Raw genomic sequence first — 15,055 nt, forward strand, 5'->3', positions numbered from 1 at the left:
GGGTGAGTAGGGAGGGGAGGGGAGAGGAGGGGAGGGGGCCGAGATGCGGGCAGGCGGGGGCTCATCACGCAGCTTGGGGGGATGCAGCTCGGGGGACGGGGGATGCCGTGAGTAGGCGTTTGGTGGGATATAGGGCTGTGGAAGGTGCCTCTTGCCCTAAGCGAGGTTCTCAGGCTGCTGCCTGGGGTGGAGGTAGGTTCCAGAGCCGGTCAGGGAGTTTCACATGCCTCCCACTTCCCCCTTGAGTAGAGTCACTGCCCTAGAAACAGCCAGGCCCGCTGGTCGCCTCCCTGCTCTGTGGTTTTCACACCGCATTCCCCAGGGCCCAGGGCTGTTCCCTTTAGGGACAGATGGGGGGGGGGGTTCAGTGGGCAGATTTTCTGCCCACCCGGCCCCACCCCAAACAGCTGGGCTAATATCAGATAACAACGCAGAACAACAGCCATACCTGATAAAAGCCAGACTTGCTGACTGTGCCCTTCTCTCCGCTCCTGGGCTGGAGGTCCTGCAACATTCTTGGGGCCGCTCTGGAACTTGGAAGACCAGGCCCTGTGGGTCTACCGTCTGGTGGAGACAGGCCCCCAGCCATCACATCTGTGATGGTGATCAGTGTAACAAAGGCAGAGTGAACGGGGGTAGAGGAAAGAGCATGGGGAGAGTTTTATATTTTAGCGGAGATGATCAGGGAGGCCCTCCTGGAGGAGGTGATGTGTAGATAGGGACTGGAGTGCCGTGAAGGGGTCACGGAGGACCTGAGTGAAGACCCTTCGGTCTCAGAAGGAATCGGCTTGGATTCCCACATCACAATGGTGATATCTGAGGCCTGGGGAGCCCCCAACTAGGAAGCGTTGGGGATGGGCTGTGAATTTGGGCATTGTGACTCCACAGTCCGCCCTGCAGGCGGAGGTGCTTGGTAAGCGCAGGTGAGGGCGGCTTCTGATTCCGCACCTGAGCCTGGCACCTCCCTCGTAGTGCACTGAGCAGGGGTTTGGCCATGGTTTTCCCCAGGCTCCTTCTGGGGTGTCTTCCTAGAAGGAGTGGAGCCCCCTCAGAGCAAACCTGCCGTTTCCAGAAATCCCCGGGGATGGGGGGATAGAAAGGAGTGTCTTGCGCAGTGGATCTCTAAGCCTCTGGGGGACGCAAGGCCACCCCTCCCTGGGCCTCTCCGCCTTCCCAGAGCTCTCAGTGAAAGGCTCTCCACCACCAGGCCCCTGGGCTGCACGGTGGGGTGGCTCCGTGGCAGGCTCCTCTGGACAGCCAGCCAAGCAGCGAGAGGCCCAGCTCAGGGAGACAGCCCTGGGAGCAGGACCAGCAGGGAAGGAGGGCGGGAGCGGGCGTGGGAGGGGCAGCGGGGTGCGAGCTCGGCCTGGCCCCCAAGGGGGCAGGACCCACCGCCAGCTCAGCACCCATGGCAGGCCTCGGCTGTGCTGGGTGCGTGGAGCAGGGCACAGCAGGCCAGGGCTGGCCAAGGGGAGACTACATGTCAGAGGTCCCTGCAGGAAGTTCCTCGAGCCCCGCCGTCCTGCCCAGGAAGCTCGTCTGCAGATGTTGTTTCTAAGGGTGAGGCCAGAAATCCAAGCCTTTCTTGGTTTGCCACCTCGTGGGCCCTTTCCGAATAGACTGGGGTGCTCCCTCTCCTTTGCTCCCCTTCCCAGCCTGGTTTCAAGGCCTTCAGGGTCTGGGGGTGGTTGCATAGTGGTCCGGGCTGGGGGCAGCAGACCTGGGTGTGAACTGTGCTCCTGGCTTCTCCTTGGTTGCTGTGTAACCCTGGGGGCCTCATTTCATCACTCTGAGATGCATTTTGCTCTGCTGAAAATGGTAACATCCCCGCCGTTTGGGACCGTTGAGAGGATTCAGGGAGCTAATGTCTTAGCGAGTGCTGGGCCTGGGCCTCCTGAGAAGGTGCTCGATGGATCTGAGCTGCTGCTGCTAGAGATTGTCAGGATGGGCACCTGAGAGCAGAGCAGGGGCTCTGGGTGCAGCCAGCCTGGGCTTGCTGGGTGGCAGAGTGGGTTTGCATTTGGAGCCTTGGGAGGGAGTGGAGGGCCCATTAGCTGAGGTCCCCCTGCAGAGGGCTCCAGATGGGAGTATCCATCACGCCCATCGCTGAGCCCCTGCTCGGCCAGAGGGCACTCCATGCGTGTGAGCTAGGACACACAGCAGCCTGTGAGGTGGGTGGTGGTATCACCCCCATTTTGTTGATGGGAAACCGAGGCACAGAAAGCCCATGACCACCAGAGCGGCCTCTCTGTGTCGGGCCCACCCCGAGGCCCTGCGTGCCTGTGCTCGGCACTCCTGACCGCAGCCCGGGAGCTGGGCACAGCCGCTCTGCCATTGCACAAGTGAGGACACGAAGGCCCAAGGAGGTCATGGGATTTGCTGAAAATCAGTGTTAGTAGGTGACAGGCATGAAATTTGAACCCAGCCCTCCGTGGGGTGGAGTCTGCCTTTGTAAGGCTGGCTCTTCCTCTGACCAGGGCCACGGCCCCGCTTACTGGGGTCTTGTGATTGCTCTGTTACTTTCTCGTCTGCTGGACGGGGCTGGCACAGTGTCGGCTTCAGTCGCCCTGGAAGAGACTGGATTAGCTCCATTCGATGCCTGCCGGGGAGATGGGGTGCGGCCGCGTCTCTCCACCCCGATGCCCAGGGATCCCTGCCTGGGGCCTGACTCCTCGCTGGCCTATGGAGCCAGCCCTTGGCTGTTTGTGGGCATTTGTGTCTTCCAGTCTCTCACCAGATAATTTGTGGAGGACCTACTGTGTGCCGTGTGCCCTTCTGGACACCAGGGAGCAGCACCTGGTCTAGTGGAGGAGGGGGAGAAAGAAGCCTGTGCCCTGTGAGTGCCGGTGTGGCCGAGGAGGGGATCGGCCTGCAGCTGGACTTGGCGGGAGTGGGGCCTGGGGAGGGCACCCGAGGCGAGGCGTTCGGGCAGGGACGTGAAAGCCCCAAGGAATGGGCCTGGTGGGTACATCCAGGTCAGGCCCTCAGGTGGGAGGTACCTCCATGTGGTGGTGACGCTCAGAGCAGGCCACTGTGGCTGGAGCTGGGGAGTGGGGGGGGGAATGAGGAGGGTGGCAGGGCCCAGGGCCCGCAGGCAGGTCTGGGGTGCCTAGGGCCGTGCTTCTCAAACTGGTGTCCAGAGACCTGGAGGTTGGGGGGGGGTGAGGGTAGGTGTCGAGCCTGTGTTTGGGGTCATGTGTGTGAGTTGTCTACTTTTTGTAGCTGTGTGTTTCCATTTAGATGGTATTTTCAAAAACTTAATAGAGGCATGTCATGAATCCTCTGGATGATTCCTTTTAACCGACTAGCGACAGGATTAATGTAGCTGCCATTTCCAAGCTCTGACTTGGGGAGGCTCAGGCTGGCCCTTGACGTGGGAGTTCGCCTTTGTGTAATTGCTGCCTGTCTTCCAAAGATACTGGCCTCCTCCTCCCCAGCTGTGCTGGAAAGATGTCTCACTGGGTTCCCACGACCACCCTGGGTTGTCAAAAGAAAGCATGTTTTGGAATAACATATGCTCGATCAGGTTGATACTAAGATGTAATTTTATAGACGAGGATGCTGAGGTGCAGAGAAACGGCCCGCGCAGCCTGGATGTGCGGTCAGGATTGGGGTCGCCCAGGGCTCCAGCTGCAGGTGTGGACCCCCGAGCCCTGCTCCAGCTCTCTGGGCTGAGTGGCTAAGGGCTCAGAGCGCTGGGGTCATGTGGCAGCTTCTCCTCGAGCTCGGACGACCTGTGAGCATCTGTGGTGGCCCACCCCTCCTCCTGCCTTCAGGCTCCCGGGCTTCCTTAGCAGAGGTTCTCTGGAGCTGTACCCCCAGTATGCTAGCCATGTGTGGCTATTTAAATTCTGATTAATTAAAATTAAATGAAAGTACAAATTCAGCTCCATCGTTCGAGAAAGTTCTGTTGGCTGGATCAGCCATCTCCTGCACTCAGCCGCTGTGTGATCTTGGGCTCATGATTCATTCTCTGTGGGTCTCAGCGTCCTCTTCTGGAGAATGGGATAGTGATAGCATCTATGTCTAGAGTTGCTGTGAGGATTAATGTTAATCCAGGCGTGGCCCGTTGTCAGCACTCAATAAGTGTTAGCCATGGTCGGGACCCTGCCTCTGTGCTCCTAGGTGCCCTCAGGATGAGACGGGGCTTCATCCCATCAGGCCGTGCCACGGAGCTCCTGGCTAGGGAGACGGGCAGAGGATGATGGTGCGGAGGAAGGCCTGTGAGGGAGGAAGCCCTCAGCCAGACTGGAGGGCCCTCATCTGTGCGCACGTCCTGGTGTGTGCAGCCCAGGTCTGCAGGGCGTCAGGGATGCTGGGCTGGGGGAGGGGCTGTGGCTCTTGGGAGCAAGGGCACAGGGGGGTGGCAGAGGCTCAAGGTGGGACCGCATGATCGTCTCCTCCACTGTGTCCCACTGCCTGGCCTTAGGTACTCAGTGACTCCTTCCCATCCTCAGTTTCCCCATCCGTAAAGTGTGAGTTCTCGTGGTCCTCAAGTGAGCCAGATGGTGGGAGTGTATGCCGCATCCCCATCCCCCCACAAGCCGACAGTTCCCCGTCTTTCTCCGAGAAGTAGCCACAGCCCTTACAGGGACCTCCCAGGCCCTGCCCAGCCAGGGGGCCCGCTTCCTCCTCAGCCACGGGGCCTCGCTCCCCTCCGTCACCTCCTGACCATCCCACACCGGCCAGCCCTCGCTCTTCCTCAGCCTGGAGCCCTCTCCCCAGGTCTCTCCGTGGCCCCCTCATCTCTCAGGTTTCTGCCCAGCTTCCCCCATGTCGCTGAGCCCTCCTCTGACCCCCCTGTGTGAAAGCGAAAACCCTCGCCCCCTCCCACACGCTGAGTCCTCCGTATGCTGCTTTTCTCCATTACATTGTCGCCTTCTGATGTACTCTGTAATTTGCCGGCTTATTTAACTCAGTCATTTTAATGTCTGTCCACGCTCCCCCGCCCCGCCCCCTATAAAACCCCAGGGCAGGGAGTTCTGTTTTGGTCCCTGCTGCCTCCTTGGCGACCCAGCAGCGCTGACACAGCTTGGCGGCCATATTTGTGGAATGAATGAATGCAGGCTTTTTGTTTCACCTTTGCTTGGCGGAACTAGGAGCTGCGGTTCTGTTAGCCACCCCCACCCTGAATTAGTGAAGGCTCTGGGCCTGGCCTGTGCTGGGTGGGGCTGGGGACACAGCGAGGACCAGGCCAGACTTTGAGCAGCTCCCAGTCCTGTGGGGAGGCACTCTCACCCAGGTCATTGTGCAGGTGACTGAGCACAGTAGAGGGGGGTGTTGTGAGAGGACAGGAGGGCCGAGCTCTGAGGGTCTGTGACATGCTGTGGGGCAGGGGACAGTCAGGGCAGGCTTCCCCAAGGAAGGAAGGATTTAGCAGGTGAAGATAGGTGAGCAGGGAGCCAGGCAGGGGACTGGCATGTGCAAAGGCCCTGGGGTGAGAGAAAGGAGGAGTGTTGAGGGACTGAGAGAAGGGGCAAGTGTGTGTGGTGGGGTTGCTGGCCAATGAGGCTGGAGAACAGGCAGGGGTCACCTTAGGTGGACACTTGTAGCCTCCATGAGGCCTTGGCCGTGATCCCTGAGCCGAGGAGGGACAGTCAGAGCTGTGTTTGGACAGTCCCTCTGGCTGTGGCCAGGCAGGCACGGCCTTTGCCGTGATTTCTGTGGGGGCTGTCAGGCCCTGCGTGGCAAGGGAGGGGGAAGGTGTGGGGGGCGGCGGGGAAGAGAAGGAGATCTGCTCTGGTACTTTGTCGCCTCCCAGGATCTTTGGCAGCCTGCCCACATCTTCAGCCTGCCTCCAGCCCTGCCTGCTCCCAGGAGACAGATGGGGTAGCCGGGGGGAGTGTGGCCTTTAAGAGAGGAAAAGTATCTTTAATGCCACTTTCCTACCAAGGACGCGGAATAAGTAAAAATCGACGTGTTACAGAAATGTAGCACGTAGGAAGTGAGGGTCCCCATGTCCCCACCGAGCAGAGGAAGTAACGCCACCTGACAGGTGTGGAGCAGCTGCTGTACTGGCTCTCTCCCAAGGGCTGTCTGTGGATTAACTCATTTGGTTCTCACGACAGCCTTGGAGGGACATTCTGTTTTCTCTCTAATACCTGGGTGAGGAGACCGAGGTGAGGAAGGGGGAAGTGGCTCGCCCAGCGCCACACAGCAGCTGGCTGGGCTGAGATTGGCATGCCTGTGCTTCCCTAGGCCGCCTTGACTCCTCAGCCATTATGCGGCCTCTCTGGGCCCTTTGGCACAATTCCTCCTATGCATGTGGCGCTTAGACAGGTGCCTCCTCACGCCCTCCGCCTAAGATGCCATCCCCCGTGAGGTCCGTTGTTGCGTGTGGAATTGCTTTTCTGAAAAGGATGCTGTTGGTGAGACTTACACATGGGTTGTGAGCTGCCTGTCGATCTCGGTCGTGTCAGCCTGTGAAGAAATAAGCGTGTCAGAATTGGCCACGTGGTGCGTGCTGGTGTGCGTGTCAGAGAAGGGGTCGGCCCGGGTGTTCTGTTGTGCCGTGAGCACAGTGAAGGCCGGCAGGCAGTGTCGGCCCGCGGAGGCTGGATCTGGCACGGAGTATGGCTGTGGCGTGTCTGTCGGGTGGACGGACCCTCAGTCAGGGCGGGACACTGTGCTGAGCCCATCCCACTGCACAGAGAGGGAAACTGAGACGGGGGGAGGCTGTAAAGTCGGGGAGCAGGGACCCGAATCCAGGTCTGCCTGCCTCTGGAGGCCGTGTGGGGCGGTGTGGTGGTGAGGCCAGGCTGCCTGGGGCCCCAGCCCAGCTCCGTACCTCCTGATCGGGTGACTGGGGCAAGCCATTTCACTTTGTGACTTAGTTTCTTCCTTACAGTGGAGAGGGTGAAGGCGCCTGGGGTCGCCGTGAGGGTGAATTCGCCTGTGCAGAGCGCTTAGGTGTGCCTGGCGGGTGCTGGGGCCGCGTGGGTGTTCCCTCCTCTTAGTCCTGTCACCGAGTTAGCCAGGACTGCAATGCCAGACCCCTACTGTGGGCATGTGGGTTGCTCCCAGGGTTTCACTGTTCCAGCCATAATACCCTCAGAACGGCGGTTCTCAACCTGGGGGTGGCTTTGCCCCCAGGGGACATTTGGTAATGTCTGGGGACACTTTTGATACTCACCTTGGTGGGGAGGATGTGCTGTTGGCTTGAGCAGTAGCGACCAGGGATGCGGCTAAGCCTCCTCCCGTGTGCAGAGCAGCCTCCACGACGAGAATCACGCACCCCAGGTAGCTCGGGTCTGAGGCTGAGGCCCAGCACTTGGAAGCTCCGCGCCCAGCAGAAGGTTTCCTGCAGGAGAGCGTCCTCCGAGGACACGCGTTTCCACTGTCCGTGTCGCTGAGGTGCCTCCCACGACGCCAGCCTGAGGGGGCTGGTGCCTTCCGCCCACCCCAGCGCCCTTTCTCCCACACTCCCACTGGCAGGTGCTGCCTGTGCAACAGCGGGGTCCTGTCGCTTTTGACTTTGTCTCCTGAGCATGTCCTGCTGTAGGAGCTGTAGGTAAGGTGCAGATTACAGGGCAGGTGACAGAGGCTCCGGGGGGGGTCGCAGTGCCAGAAGCCCCCCCCCCCCCCCACGTCTGCCTTTACCATACTTATCCTGTCTGTGCTGTCTGGCACCAAAGCCAGGTCAGGGATGGGGGCGAGAGAGGAAGAACCTGAGCATTGGGAGGAAGGGATTTGACTGGGAGCCTGCCGTGGGCACAGGGCTTCACTCCGTACACACTTATGAAGTGCTCCCTGTGTACCCAGCACAGTGCAGTCCTCCGAGGACCTGCAATGCCCTGCCCTTAGCAGGCTGACACCATAGTGGGGAGAGATCAACAATAAACTGGTAAATAAGTAAGTGTGTAATAATGTCAGTGACAAGCGCTCTTGGAGAATGTAAGAAACATAAAGAGTGAGGGGAGGTAGAGTGGGTGCACCTTTGTCTACAGAGGTTAGGAAGGCTTCTCAGAGAAAGTGACATGTGAGCAGAGGCTGAAGGAAGTGGGGTGGGCCCTAAGGATATCTGGAGAAGAGCACTCCTGATTCAAGGGGCAGCATGTGCAAGGGCCCTGAGGTAGCTGTGTCCCAGTATGATAGAGGCACCACTGACGTAGAGTGTGTTTGGAGGAGTAAAGTGGGGACGGTTCAGATTTTGTAGGATCCTGGGGCTCCTTTAAGGACTTTGCCTTTTACTCCTGGTGAGGTGGGCACACGGGAGGGTTTGAGCAGAGGGGGAATGGGATCTGACTCAGGTGGTCACGGGGTCCCGACTGTAGGAGGGGTGAGGACAGAAGCACTGGAACTCCTCGAGGCCTCACAACCCTCTAAGTGGCAGGAACCACCGTGACCCAAATTTTACAGATGAGGAAACAGGTTTGGAAGGACCCTCCCCAGGCCCCAGTCCATTCCAGGGCTGCCCGCTAGGACGAGACAGTCATCTGAGGGCCTCTCTCTGCCTGGCCCTGCGTCGTCCTGTCAGTCTCTTGTGGATCTGATCCCAGCACTGGGAGATGGAGCCTCTGGGGGAGCCATGGTTCCAAAACCATTGAAAAACAAGACCCACGAGTCAGGCAGATAGAAATAAGATAGAAATAAGAAATAATTGTCTTAAACAATTTTTAAATAATGTATTAGAGTGTTTGAGAGGTCAGGATAGGGTAAGTCAAGTGACACTCGTGTACTCAGCAGCTATTTTAGGAAATAAACCTTGCGAGGGTAGTCAGAGCCCTGCTGGGGACCCCTCTCCAATCGCCTCCCCGCTTCCTGCTCAGAGCTGGCTGCTGAGGGCGGTCATTTTTGTTCCCGTCCTGTTCTCTTCCGTGCAGGGTCAGGCGCACCCCAGGGTCTGCCCCCAGCTCCCTCCGTGCCGCCTGCTCCCTCCTGGGTGCACGTCCCTGCTTCAGCTCATCCCTGAACGGCGCGGCACGGCAGGGCACACGAGGGTCTCACTTGCCTGCGGCCACATGGCCAAGAGGCTGCAGAGCACTGCGGGGTTGAAGTTCGGATCCTCCAGACCGCAGAGTCGTCGTCCTCCTTCATTGGCGAGCTGGCCTTCTTGTGGGGAAAACCCAGGCAGGCCAGCCTTGGGGGTGGGATGGGGTGGGGAAAGGCCCGGAAGCCAGGAGGCTTGATGTTGGCTTCCCTCTGTCCTCAGGACTCCCACACCTGTGTTGTTTTTCATTGTTGCTTCTTTGGTCATAAAATACAGAAAACTGTTCAGCGCGTTTTATATGGTACAGGATAACGAGTCACTGTGAGACCAGGCCCTGTGTAATCGCGGTAGAACACCCTTGGTCCCCAAAACCCTCGCAGAAAGGCGGCCCTAAACACACGAGGCCCGGCGCCCGTCCTGAAGGGGCTGTGAGTGGCCTCTTTCCGGCTGTGCCACCGCGCCTCTGGCTCTGCCGCTCAGTGTGCTGTGCTCACACGTCCTCCCTGTCGTGTACATCACTAGTTGGGTCCTTCCTATTGTGAGCAGTGCCCCACTGGAGGCATTCACCTGTTTGTTTATCCGCTGTCCTGTCGGTGGACACCTGGTCTGTTTCCAGTTTGGAGGTTACTGTGAGTGTTGCTACTGAACATTCTAGTACGTGTCTTTTGGTAAACAAATAGACACGTTTCTTTTGGGGGGCTGTGGAATTGCTGGGTCATGGGATAGGCATGTGTTGGGTGTTAATTCTTAACTGTCAAATAGTTTTCCATAGAGGGTGAACCATTTTATGCTCCCACCAGTGGCGAGTCCTTTACGTCCTTGTCGACATTTGGCCGTATCAGTTTTAAAAATTTCAGCCCAGTCCAGTGGCGCAGCGGTTAAGTTCTCATGTTCCGCTTCGGCGGCCCAGGGTTTGCCGGTTCGGATCCCGGGTGTGGACATGGCACCGCTTGTCAAGCCATGCTGTGGCAGGCATCCCACATATAAAGTAGAGGAAGATGGGCACGGATGTTAGCTCAGGGCCAGTCTTCCTCAGCAAAAAAGAGGAGGATTGGTGGCAGAGTTAGCTCAGGGCTACACTTCCTCCAAAAAAAAAAAAAGAAAGAAAGAAAAAATTTCAGCCATCCTGGTGGGTGGTTTTAATTTGCATTTCCTCATAACTAATGAGAGTGCGTGTGTTTCTTGGTTGTGTAGCTGTCCTCTCCCATGAGGTACTCTTGCTCTTTTCACTTTGCCTGCCAAGTGGGTCACCTCTAGCCTTTAGCTGCAGCTCTGGCCCCGGCCCTCAGCACACCCAGCCCCGGACACCCTAGGAAGCAGCGAGTGGGGCTGGGGCCGTGCGGGTACTCCCCGCGTGGGGTGTGCTGCCTGTGGGCAGGCGGCCAGGGCAGACCCCTGCATGCTGCCACCCGGGTTCCAGAGGCTGGTCTCTGTCCTCCGGCCTGGGCGCCCTCCGTCGGCAGCTCCCCGGGGAGCAGGCCATCCTCTTGGCTACAGTGCCTGTGTTTCATCACCTCGGGACTGCGTCACGGACACCCCGCTGAGGCGCCACCCTCAGTGGGAGGACGGGACAGGATCCCGGCAGGACACGAGGGATCCTCCACTTCCTCCCGCTGCCCTCGCACAAGCTTCTGCTGGCCTCTGAGTCGCTGAAATGAGCATGTAACCAGCAGCTCTGTGTACCGAGCAGTGGCCAGGGCCCCGCCACTCAGCTGGGAGACCCGAGGTAAATGGCGTCCCCTCTCTGAGCCTCTCCCCGCCGCGGGCATGGTCACAGCCCCTCCGTGGGGTGGTTGGGAGTGTTCTGGAGACTGCGTGGGGGCTCCGGCACCTTCTCCAGGCCCCTGGCTGGAGGTGGCTCTTGGACTCTGCATCCCTGACTGCTCTCGGCCGCACCTGGCTGCCTTCACTTCTCTCTTTCTGATCGTGGCAGCCACATGTTTGGGTGTCCACTGGGAGCCAGGCAGGAGGCCAAACGTCTGCACACAGTGGGTGCTTTAGCGCTGCTGCTGAATCACGGAGGCTTGGAGAGGTGAAGTTGCCAGGCCGTGCAGGAGAAGGGAGCGGGGAGCTGAGGTTGGACCCTGGCCCCGTCCTTTCCTTCCACATCCGCCCTTCCTTTGACCTCGCGTTCTCCATCCCAGCCACTGGGGGACTATCCCGAGCTGAGCTCCGACCGACGGGGCAGGTGCGGCATCGGCCCCTGTGCTGAGGAGGAATTCCCAGCTCCCCCGCAGCCTCCAGGCCCTGGGGTTCTCCCGCCCACCTCTCCTGGCTCCCAGCCCTTCGCCACAGCGGCCCCTTGGCAGTCTCAGGCTCCTTCCTGCCTCAGAGGCTTACACTTGCTGTTCCCCTGCCTGCAGTTCTTTTCCCCCCATGTCGGCATGGCTCCCTCCCTGCTCCCGTCTGCCCACACCACGTGCTAACAGCTCCCGTGCTCCGTCCATTTCCCCAGCTTGCTTTTTCTCCCCAGCGCCTCTCCACCTCCTGATGTTGCTGTCTGGCCTTGTGACTTTCTGCCTCACCCACCGGGATGGGAGCTTCGTGAAGGCAGGGCCGTGTCTCACTGACACCCTGTCTCTGGGCCCCAGGCTAGTGTCTGGAGCTTAGGACACACTCAGAAAAGCCGGTGGCCTGAGTAGACTCTGGCAGTGTTTCCGTGGCTGTGTCTGGTCCTGGGACTCCGCTGGGGACACCTGGGGTCGTTCATCGTATACTTAACAGACATCGGGTGCTGTGCTGGTCTCCTGAGGTGACACTTGGAGGTGTGGGGGGAATTGGCCAAGGACGTGCACAGAGCGTACCCTCTGAGCTCAGGAAGGCTTCCTGGAGGAGGCATTGGTTCAGCTGAGGCCTCAAGGAGGAGGGAGAGCTCCCAGAAGGTATAGAGATGGAGGCCAGAGGGAAGGGCCTGAGTGACAGAAGCCTGGCAGAGAGTAGGGGTGGGGAGGGGGGTGCTGGAGAGGTGGGTTGTGCCACGTGCCATCATTGTCATGCCGTTAGCCTTTCTCGAGGGCTTTCCAGGTGCCTCTTGGCTCAGGCGGGGCCTTCTGTGTTCTGAGTGCACTGGGGAGCCACAGAAGGGATTTGAATGGGTCGGGCCAGGGCCAGGTGTAGATGGGGTGCAGGGGTTGAGAGCAGAGGCTGGGAGCCCAGGGAGAAGGCCGGTGAGGGGCACGGTTGGGGGGCAGGGGTAGGGGCTGTGGAAGCCTGCCAGGCTGAGCAGCGGCGGGAGGCAGCTGGAAGGGAGGTCGGCGGAGGCCGGGTTCGAAGGGCTTTGAGTCCCAAGCCGGGAAGCCTGGCTCTTTCCCGGGGCCCGAGGGCATCCACGGAAGGGTTTGGAGTAGGAGACAGACTGGGTTGGGTTTGAGAGTCCCTCTAGCTGCTGAAAGGGGGACACCTTGGAGGGGGGAGGCCAGGGAGGAGGCGGGATGGGACCCTTGTTGGGGAGGACAGTGAGGCACCTGAGCCAGGCCTAGGGAGGGTGGGAGGAGGAGGGTGGGGAGCCTGGTCGCCTTAGAGGTTGAAGCTCAGACTGGCGGGATACTTAGGAGCAGGTTTCTGGCGGTCCTGGGGTTCGGTCCGTGGGGTGTGAGCCCCCTGGGGCGCCGGTCTTACCTGGTGGGGACGGAGCCCCTGTCACTGCTCCGGGCCCTGCCTTTGCAGCTCAGAGTGCAGGCCGTGGGTCCTCAGCCCGCCGGCTCCTTCCCCGTCCCTGTCCATCTTGTCTTTCCTCCGCCGCCTCCCACCCCCCTCCCTTCCCTGCTGGGGCTGGGCAGCCGGCCACTGTCACATGCCAGGCAGTAGTGTGTCCGGCCCACCAGCTCCCGTGGGGCACGAGAGAAAGCTGATGCCCACGCTGTCCCTCGAGCCAGCTGCCGCTTCTCTGGAGGCTGCCACGGCTCCTGACCTGCTGTCCACAAATAACCCCAGGCCAGGAAAGGCAGAAGGCGCCTCGGGCTCCGTGGCCCCTGTCCAGGCCCGCGGCTCCAGGTAGGCCCAGCTGGTGGCTGCCTCCCGCCCTTTTCCCCTCCGCCCCGGGAACCTGAGACGGAGCAGCGGCCTCGGCGTCCGTCAGTCTGTCGGCCGCTGGCCCTTGAGGACAGAAGCGGAGGTCTCGGGGAAGGGACCAGGGCCTCCCTTGAGCCCTGAGGACTGGCTCCTGGGCCCAGACAAGTGCATACGCAGTAGGTTGCTTTCTTGCTCAAGAACCGGAGCGCCTGAGACCTGTCCTTCCTCTGTCCCCTGGTGGGGACAAGGAGGGACTGAGGCTGAGGGAGTGACTTGGGGTGGCCTGACACAGGGGTGGGGGTGCTTGGTTTACTAAAGGTGGCAGGTTGGTGGCTCCCTGGTTTAGAAAGGAGAGCAAGAGAGTGTGTGTGTGTGTTTGGGGGGTGGCAGGCACATGCTGGTGGCTGTAAGCGCTCCTTCAGGTGCCCAGGGCTGTCTGATTCATCCTGGTTACCTCAGCGTTGGGGCATGGGAGTGACGCAGGGGGCGGAGCCTGTCAGGCGTGAGGTGGGTGGAGGGGCTGGGTGTCCCCAGCACAGGGCCTGGCCTGCACGTTGGCCAGGGAGCTCTGCTCTCTCCAGAGAGTAGGACTCTGAGGACAGGGGCTTGGGGCCTCCCCCCTCCAGATTAGGGTCCCTGGGGACTCAACCACATGTCCCCCTTCAGACTGGGCCCCCAGGGCAGGGCTCTGCCCCCGTCGCTGGCTCCACCCTGATCAGGACAAGCACAGCAGCCAGAGGCCTCGGAGCCTGGCTGGCCTGCGGGAGGGGCCGCCCGAGTCCCCCTGTTCTCTGATAAGCTCCTCTCTTGTTTTGCAGACTGCTCTGTCCACTGCACCTCCTGCATGTCCTGCTGCCCTGAGCTGTCCCGAGCTAGGTGACAGCGTGTCACGCTGCCACCATGAACGAGGTGTCTGTCATCAAAGAAGGCTGGCTCCACAAGCGCGGTAAGGGTGGTCCTGCCCGCTGGGTTGGGCGTCTCCCCCTCCCTGGTGGTCCCCCGGCAGCTGCTGCCACGGGAGGCAGAGGTGCAGGGTCCTTACCACCGCAGGAGCTGGCATCCCGAGCCCCGCCTACTTGCCCCAGGTCACTCGCTCCTTCCAGGCCCAGCTTGTGGGGTCCTTCACGCTGGTCTGGGCAGGGGAGTCGTGGATCTGCCTGGGGCTCAGGCTCCAGTCCTCCCTGGACACTGTGCATGAGCTCACGGACCAGGCCTCGAGTTGTGCCTCTGCAGTAGTGATCTCATTCATAGCCCCACTTTATAGATGAAGAAACTGAGGCTCAGAGAGGGCAAGTCAGTTCACTGAAGTAACACAGCGAGGCGATATTTAGCATTCATTCATTCAGCAAATGCTCATTACGTGTGTGTGGGGTGCCAGGCCGTCACAGGCTCTGGGCACACCGTGGTGCCCTCATAGAGTTTATATTGCACTGGGAGGTGGGAACAAATAATAAACAAATAAGCAGACGCGATATCAGGTGGTGGTAAGTGCTGTTGTAAGAAGTAGGAACTCTGAGGGCAAAGAGACTGGAGAGAGATAGGGTGGTCGGGGAAGCTGCTTTGAGGAGGTGACAGCGAATAGAGGCCTGGAGGAGGTGAGGGAGTGAGCCCCACACACAGCTGAGTAAGGGCGACAGCAAGGACAAAGGTCAGAGTGTGCCTGGAACAGCGGCTAGTTGGCCAGAATGGCTGGAGCAGAGCGAGCGAGGGTGAGGGTGAGGAGGTGAGGTGGACAGTGATGTGGCATCCGGCTGCTGTGGCCCTGCAGACCGCGGAGGGGCCTGGGCCTTAGCTCTCCAGGCGACTGGAAGCCCAGGATGTCATGAGCCAGGGTGTGACCTGATCCGGTTGTGCTGGTGGGCAGCTGGGCCCAGAGAGATGAAGTCACTCACAGGGCAGAGACGAAGAGACTAGGCCCTCAGACCCCAGGCCGCCTGTCCCCAGAGCCACGTGCTTAAGGACCTTGCTGCCATGAGGAGGAGGGGACCTTCCCCGAGGGAGGGAGGGAGGGTGCCGGGCCTGCGGTGGCCGCTCTCTGCGCTTTCATTAACTCAGCCCACATGGATACGGCAGCTCCTGTCCCAGGCACTTTCTGGGCACAGGGGACCCGGCCAC

General features: G+C 60.2%; 2 protein-coding genes across 6 annotated transcripts in view; one reads left to right on the forward strand and one right to left on the reverse strand.

Moving 5' to 3' along the window:
* AKT2 (AKT serine/threonine kinase 2) overlaps positions 1-15,055 on the forward strand; it is a 46,533-nt gene that overhangs the window by 4,536 nt on the left and 26,942 nt on the right. For 2 of the 5 annotated variants that reach the window (XM_046681529.1, XM_046681534.1), the window contains exon 2: positions 13,759-13,886. In XM_046681529.1, coding sequence (XP_046537485.1) covers positions 13,841-13,886 — 46 coding nt within the window. In that variant the 5' untranslated portion in view covers positions 13,759-13,840. Of the gene's footprint in view, positions 1-10,228; positions 10,656-12,783; positions 12,923-12,991; positions 13,117-13,758; positions 13,887-15,055 lie in introns of those variants that run through there. The other 3 variants (XM_046681532.1, XM_046681531.1, XM_046681533.1) reach the window with 3 other exon arrangements.
* LOC124249940 (uncharacterized) lies at positions 3,156-7,566 on the reverse strand. The gene is made up of 3 exons (XM_046681535.1): positions 7,133-7,566; positions 6,380-6,420; positions 3,156-5,849 (listed from the first exon to the last, which is right to left on the reverse strand). Exons 1-3 carry the CDS (start codon positions 7,487-7,489, stop codon positions 5,114-5,116), a joined length of 1,134 nt encoding a protein of 377 aa, XP_046537491.1. The 5' UTR covers positions 7,490-7,566; the 3' UTR covers positions 3,156-5,113.

The sequence above is a fragment of the Equus quagga genome, chromosome 13 (assembly GCF_021613505.1).
Source record: "Equus quagga isolate Etosha38 chromosome 13, UCLA_HA_Equagga_1.0, whole genome shotgun sequence".
Lineage (NCBI taxonomy): Eukaryota > Metazoa > Chordata > Mammalia > Perissodactyla > Equidae > Equus > Equus quagga.

What these genes read in the sequence shown, in the direction of transcription:
- LOC124249940 (XM_046681535.1), bottom strand. Translation starts at nt 7,489, where the DNA reads ATGCTCAGGAGACAAAGTCAAAAGCGACAGGACCCCGCTGTTGCACAG. An exon ending in AGCACATCCTCCCCACCAAG is followed by an intron (nt 6,421 to 7,132) that starts GTGAGTATCAAA and finishes ATTTCTTCACAG; the next exon opens with GCTGACACGACCGAGATCGA. An exon ending in AGGCAGCTCACAACCCATGT is followed by an intron (nt 5,850 to 6,379) that starts GTAAGTCTCACC and finishes CCTCTCTTAAAG; the next exon opens with GCCACACTCCCCCCGGCTAC.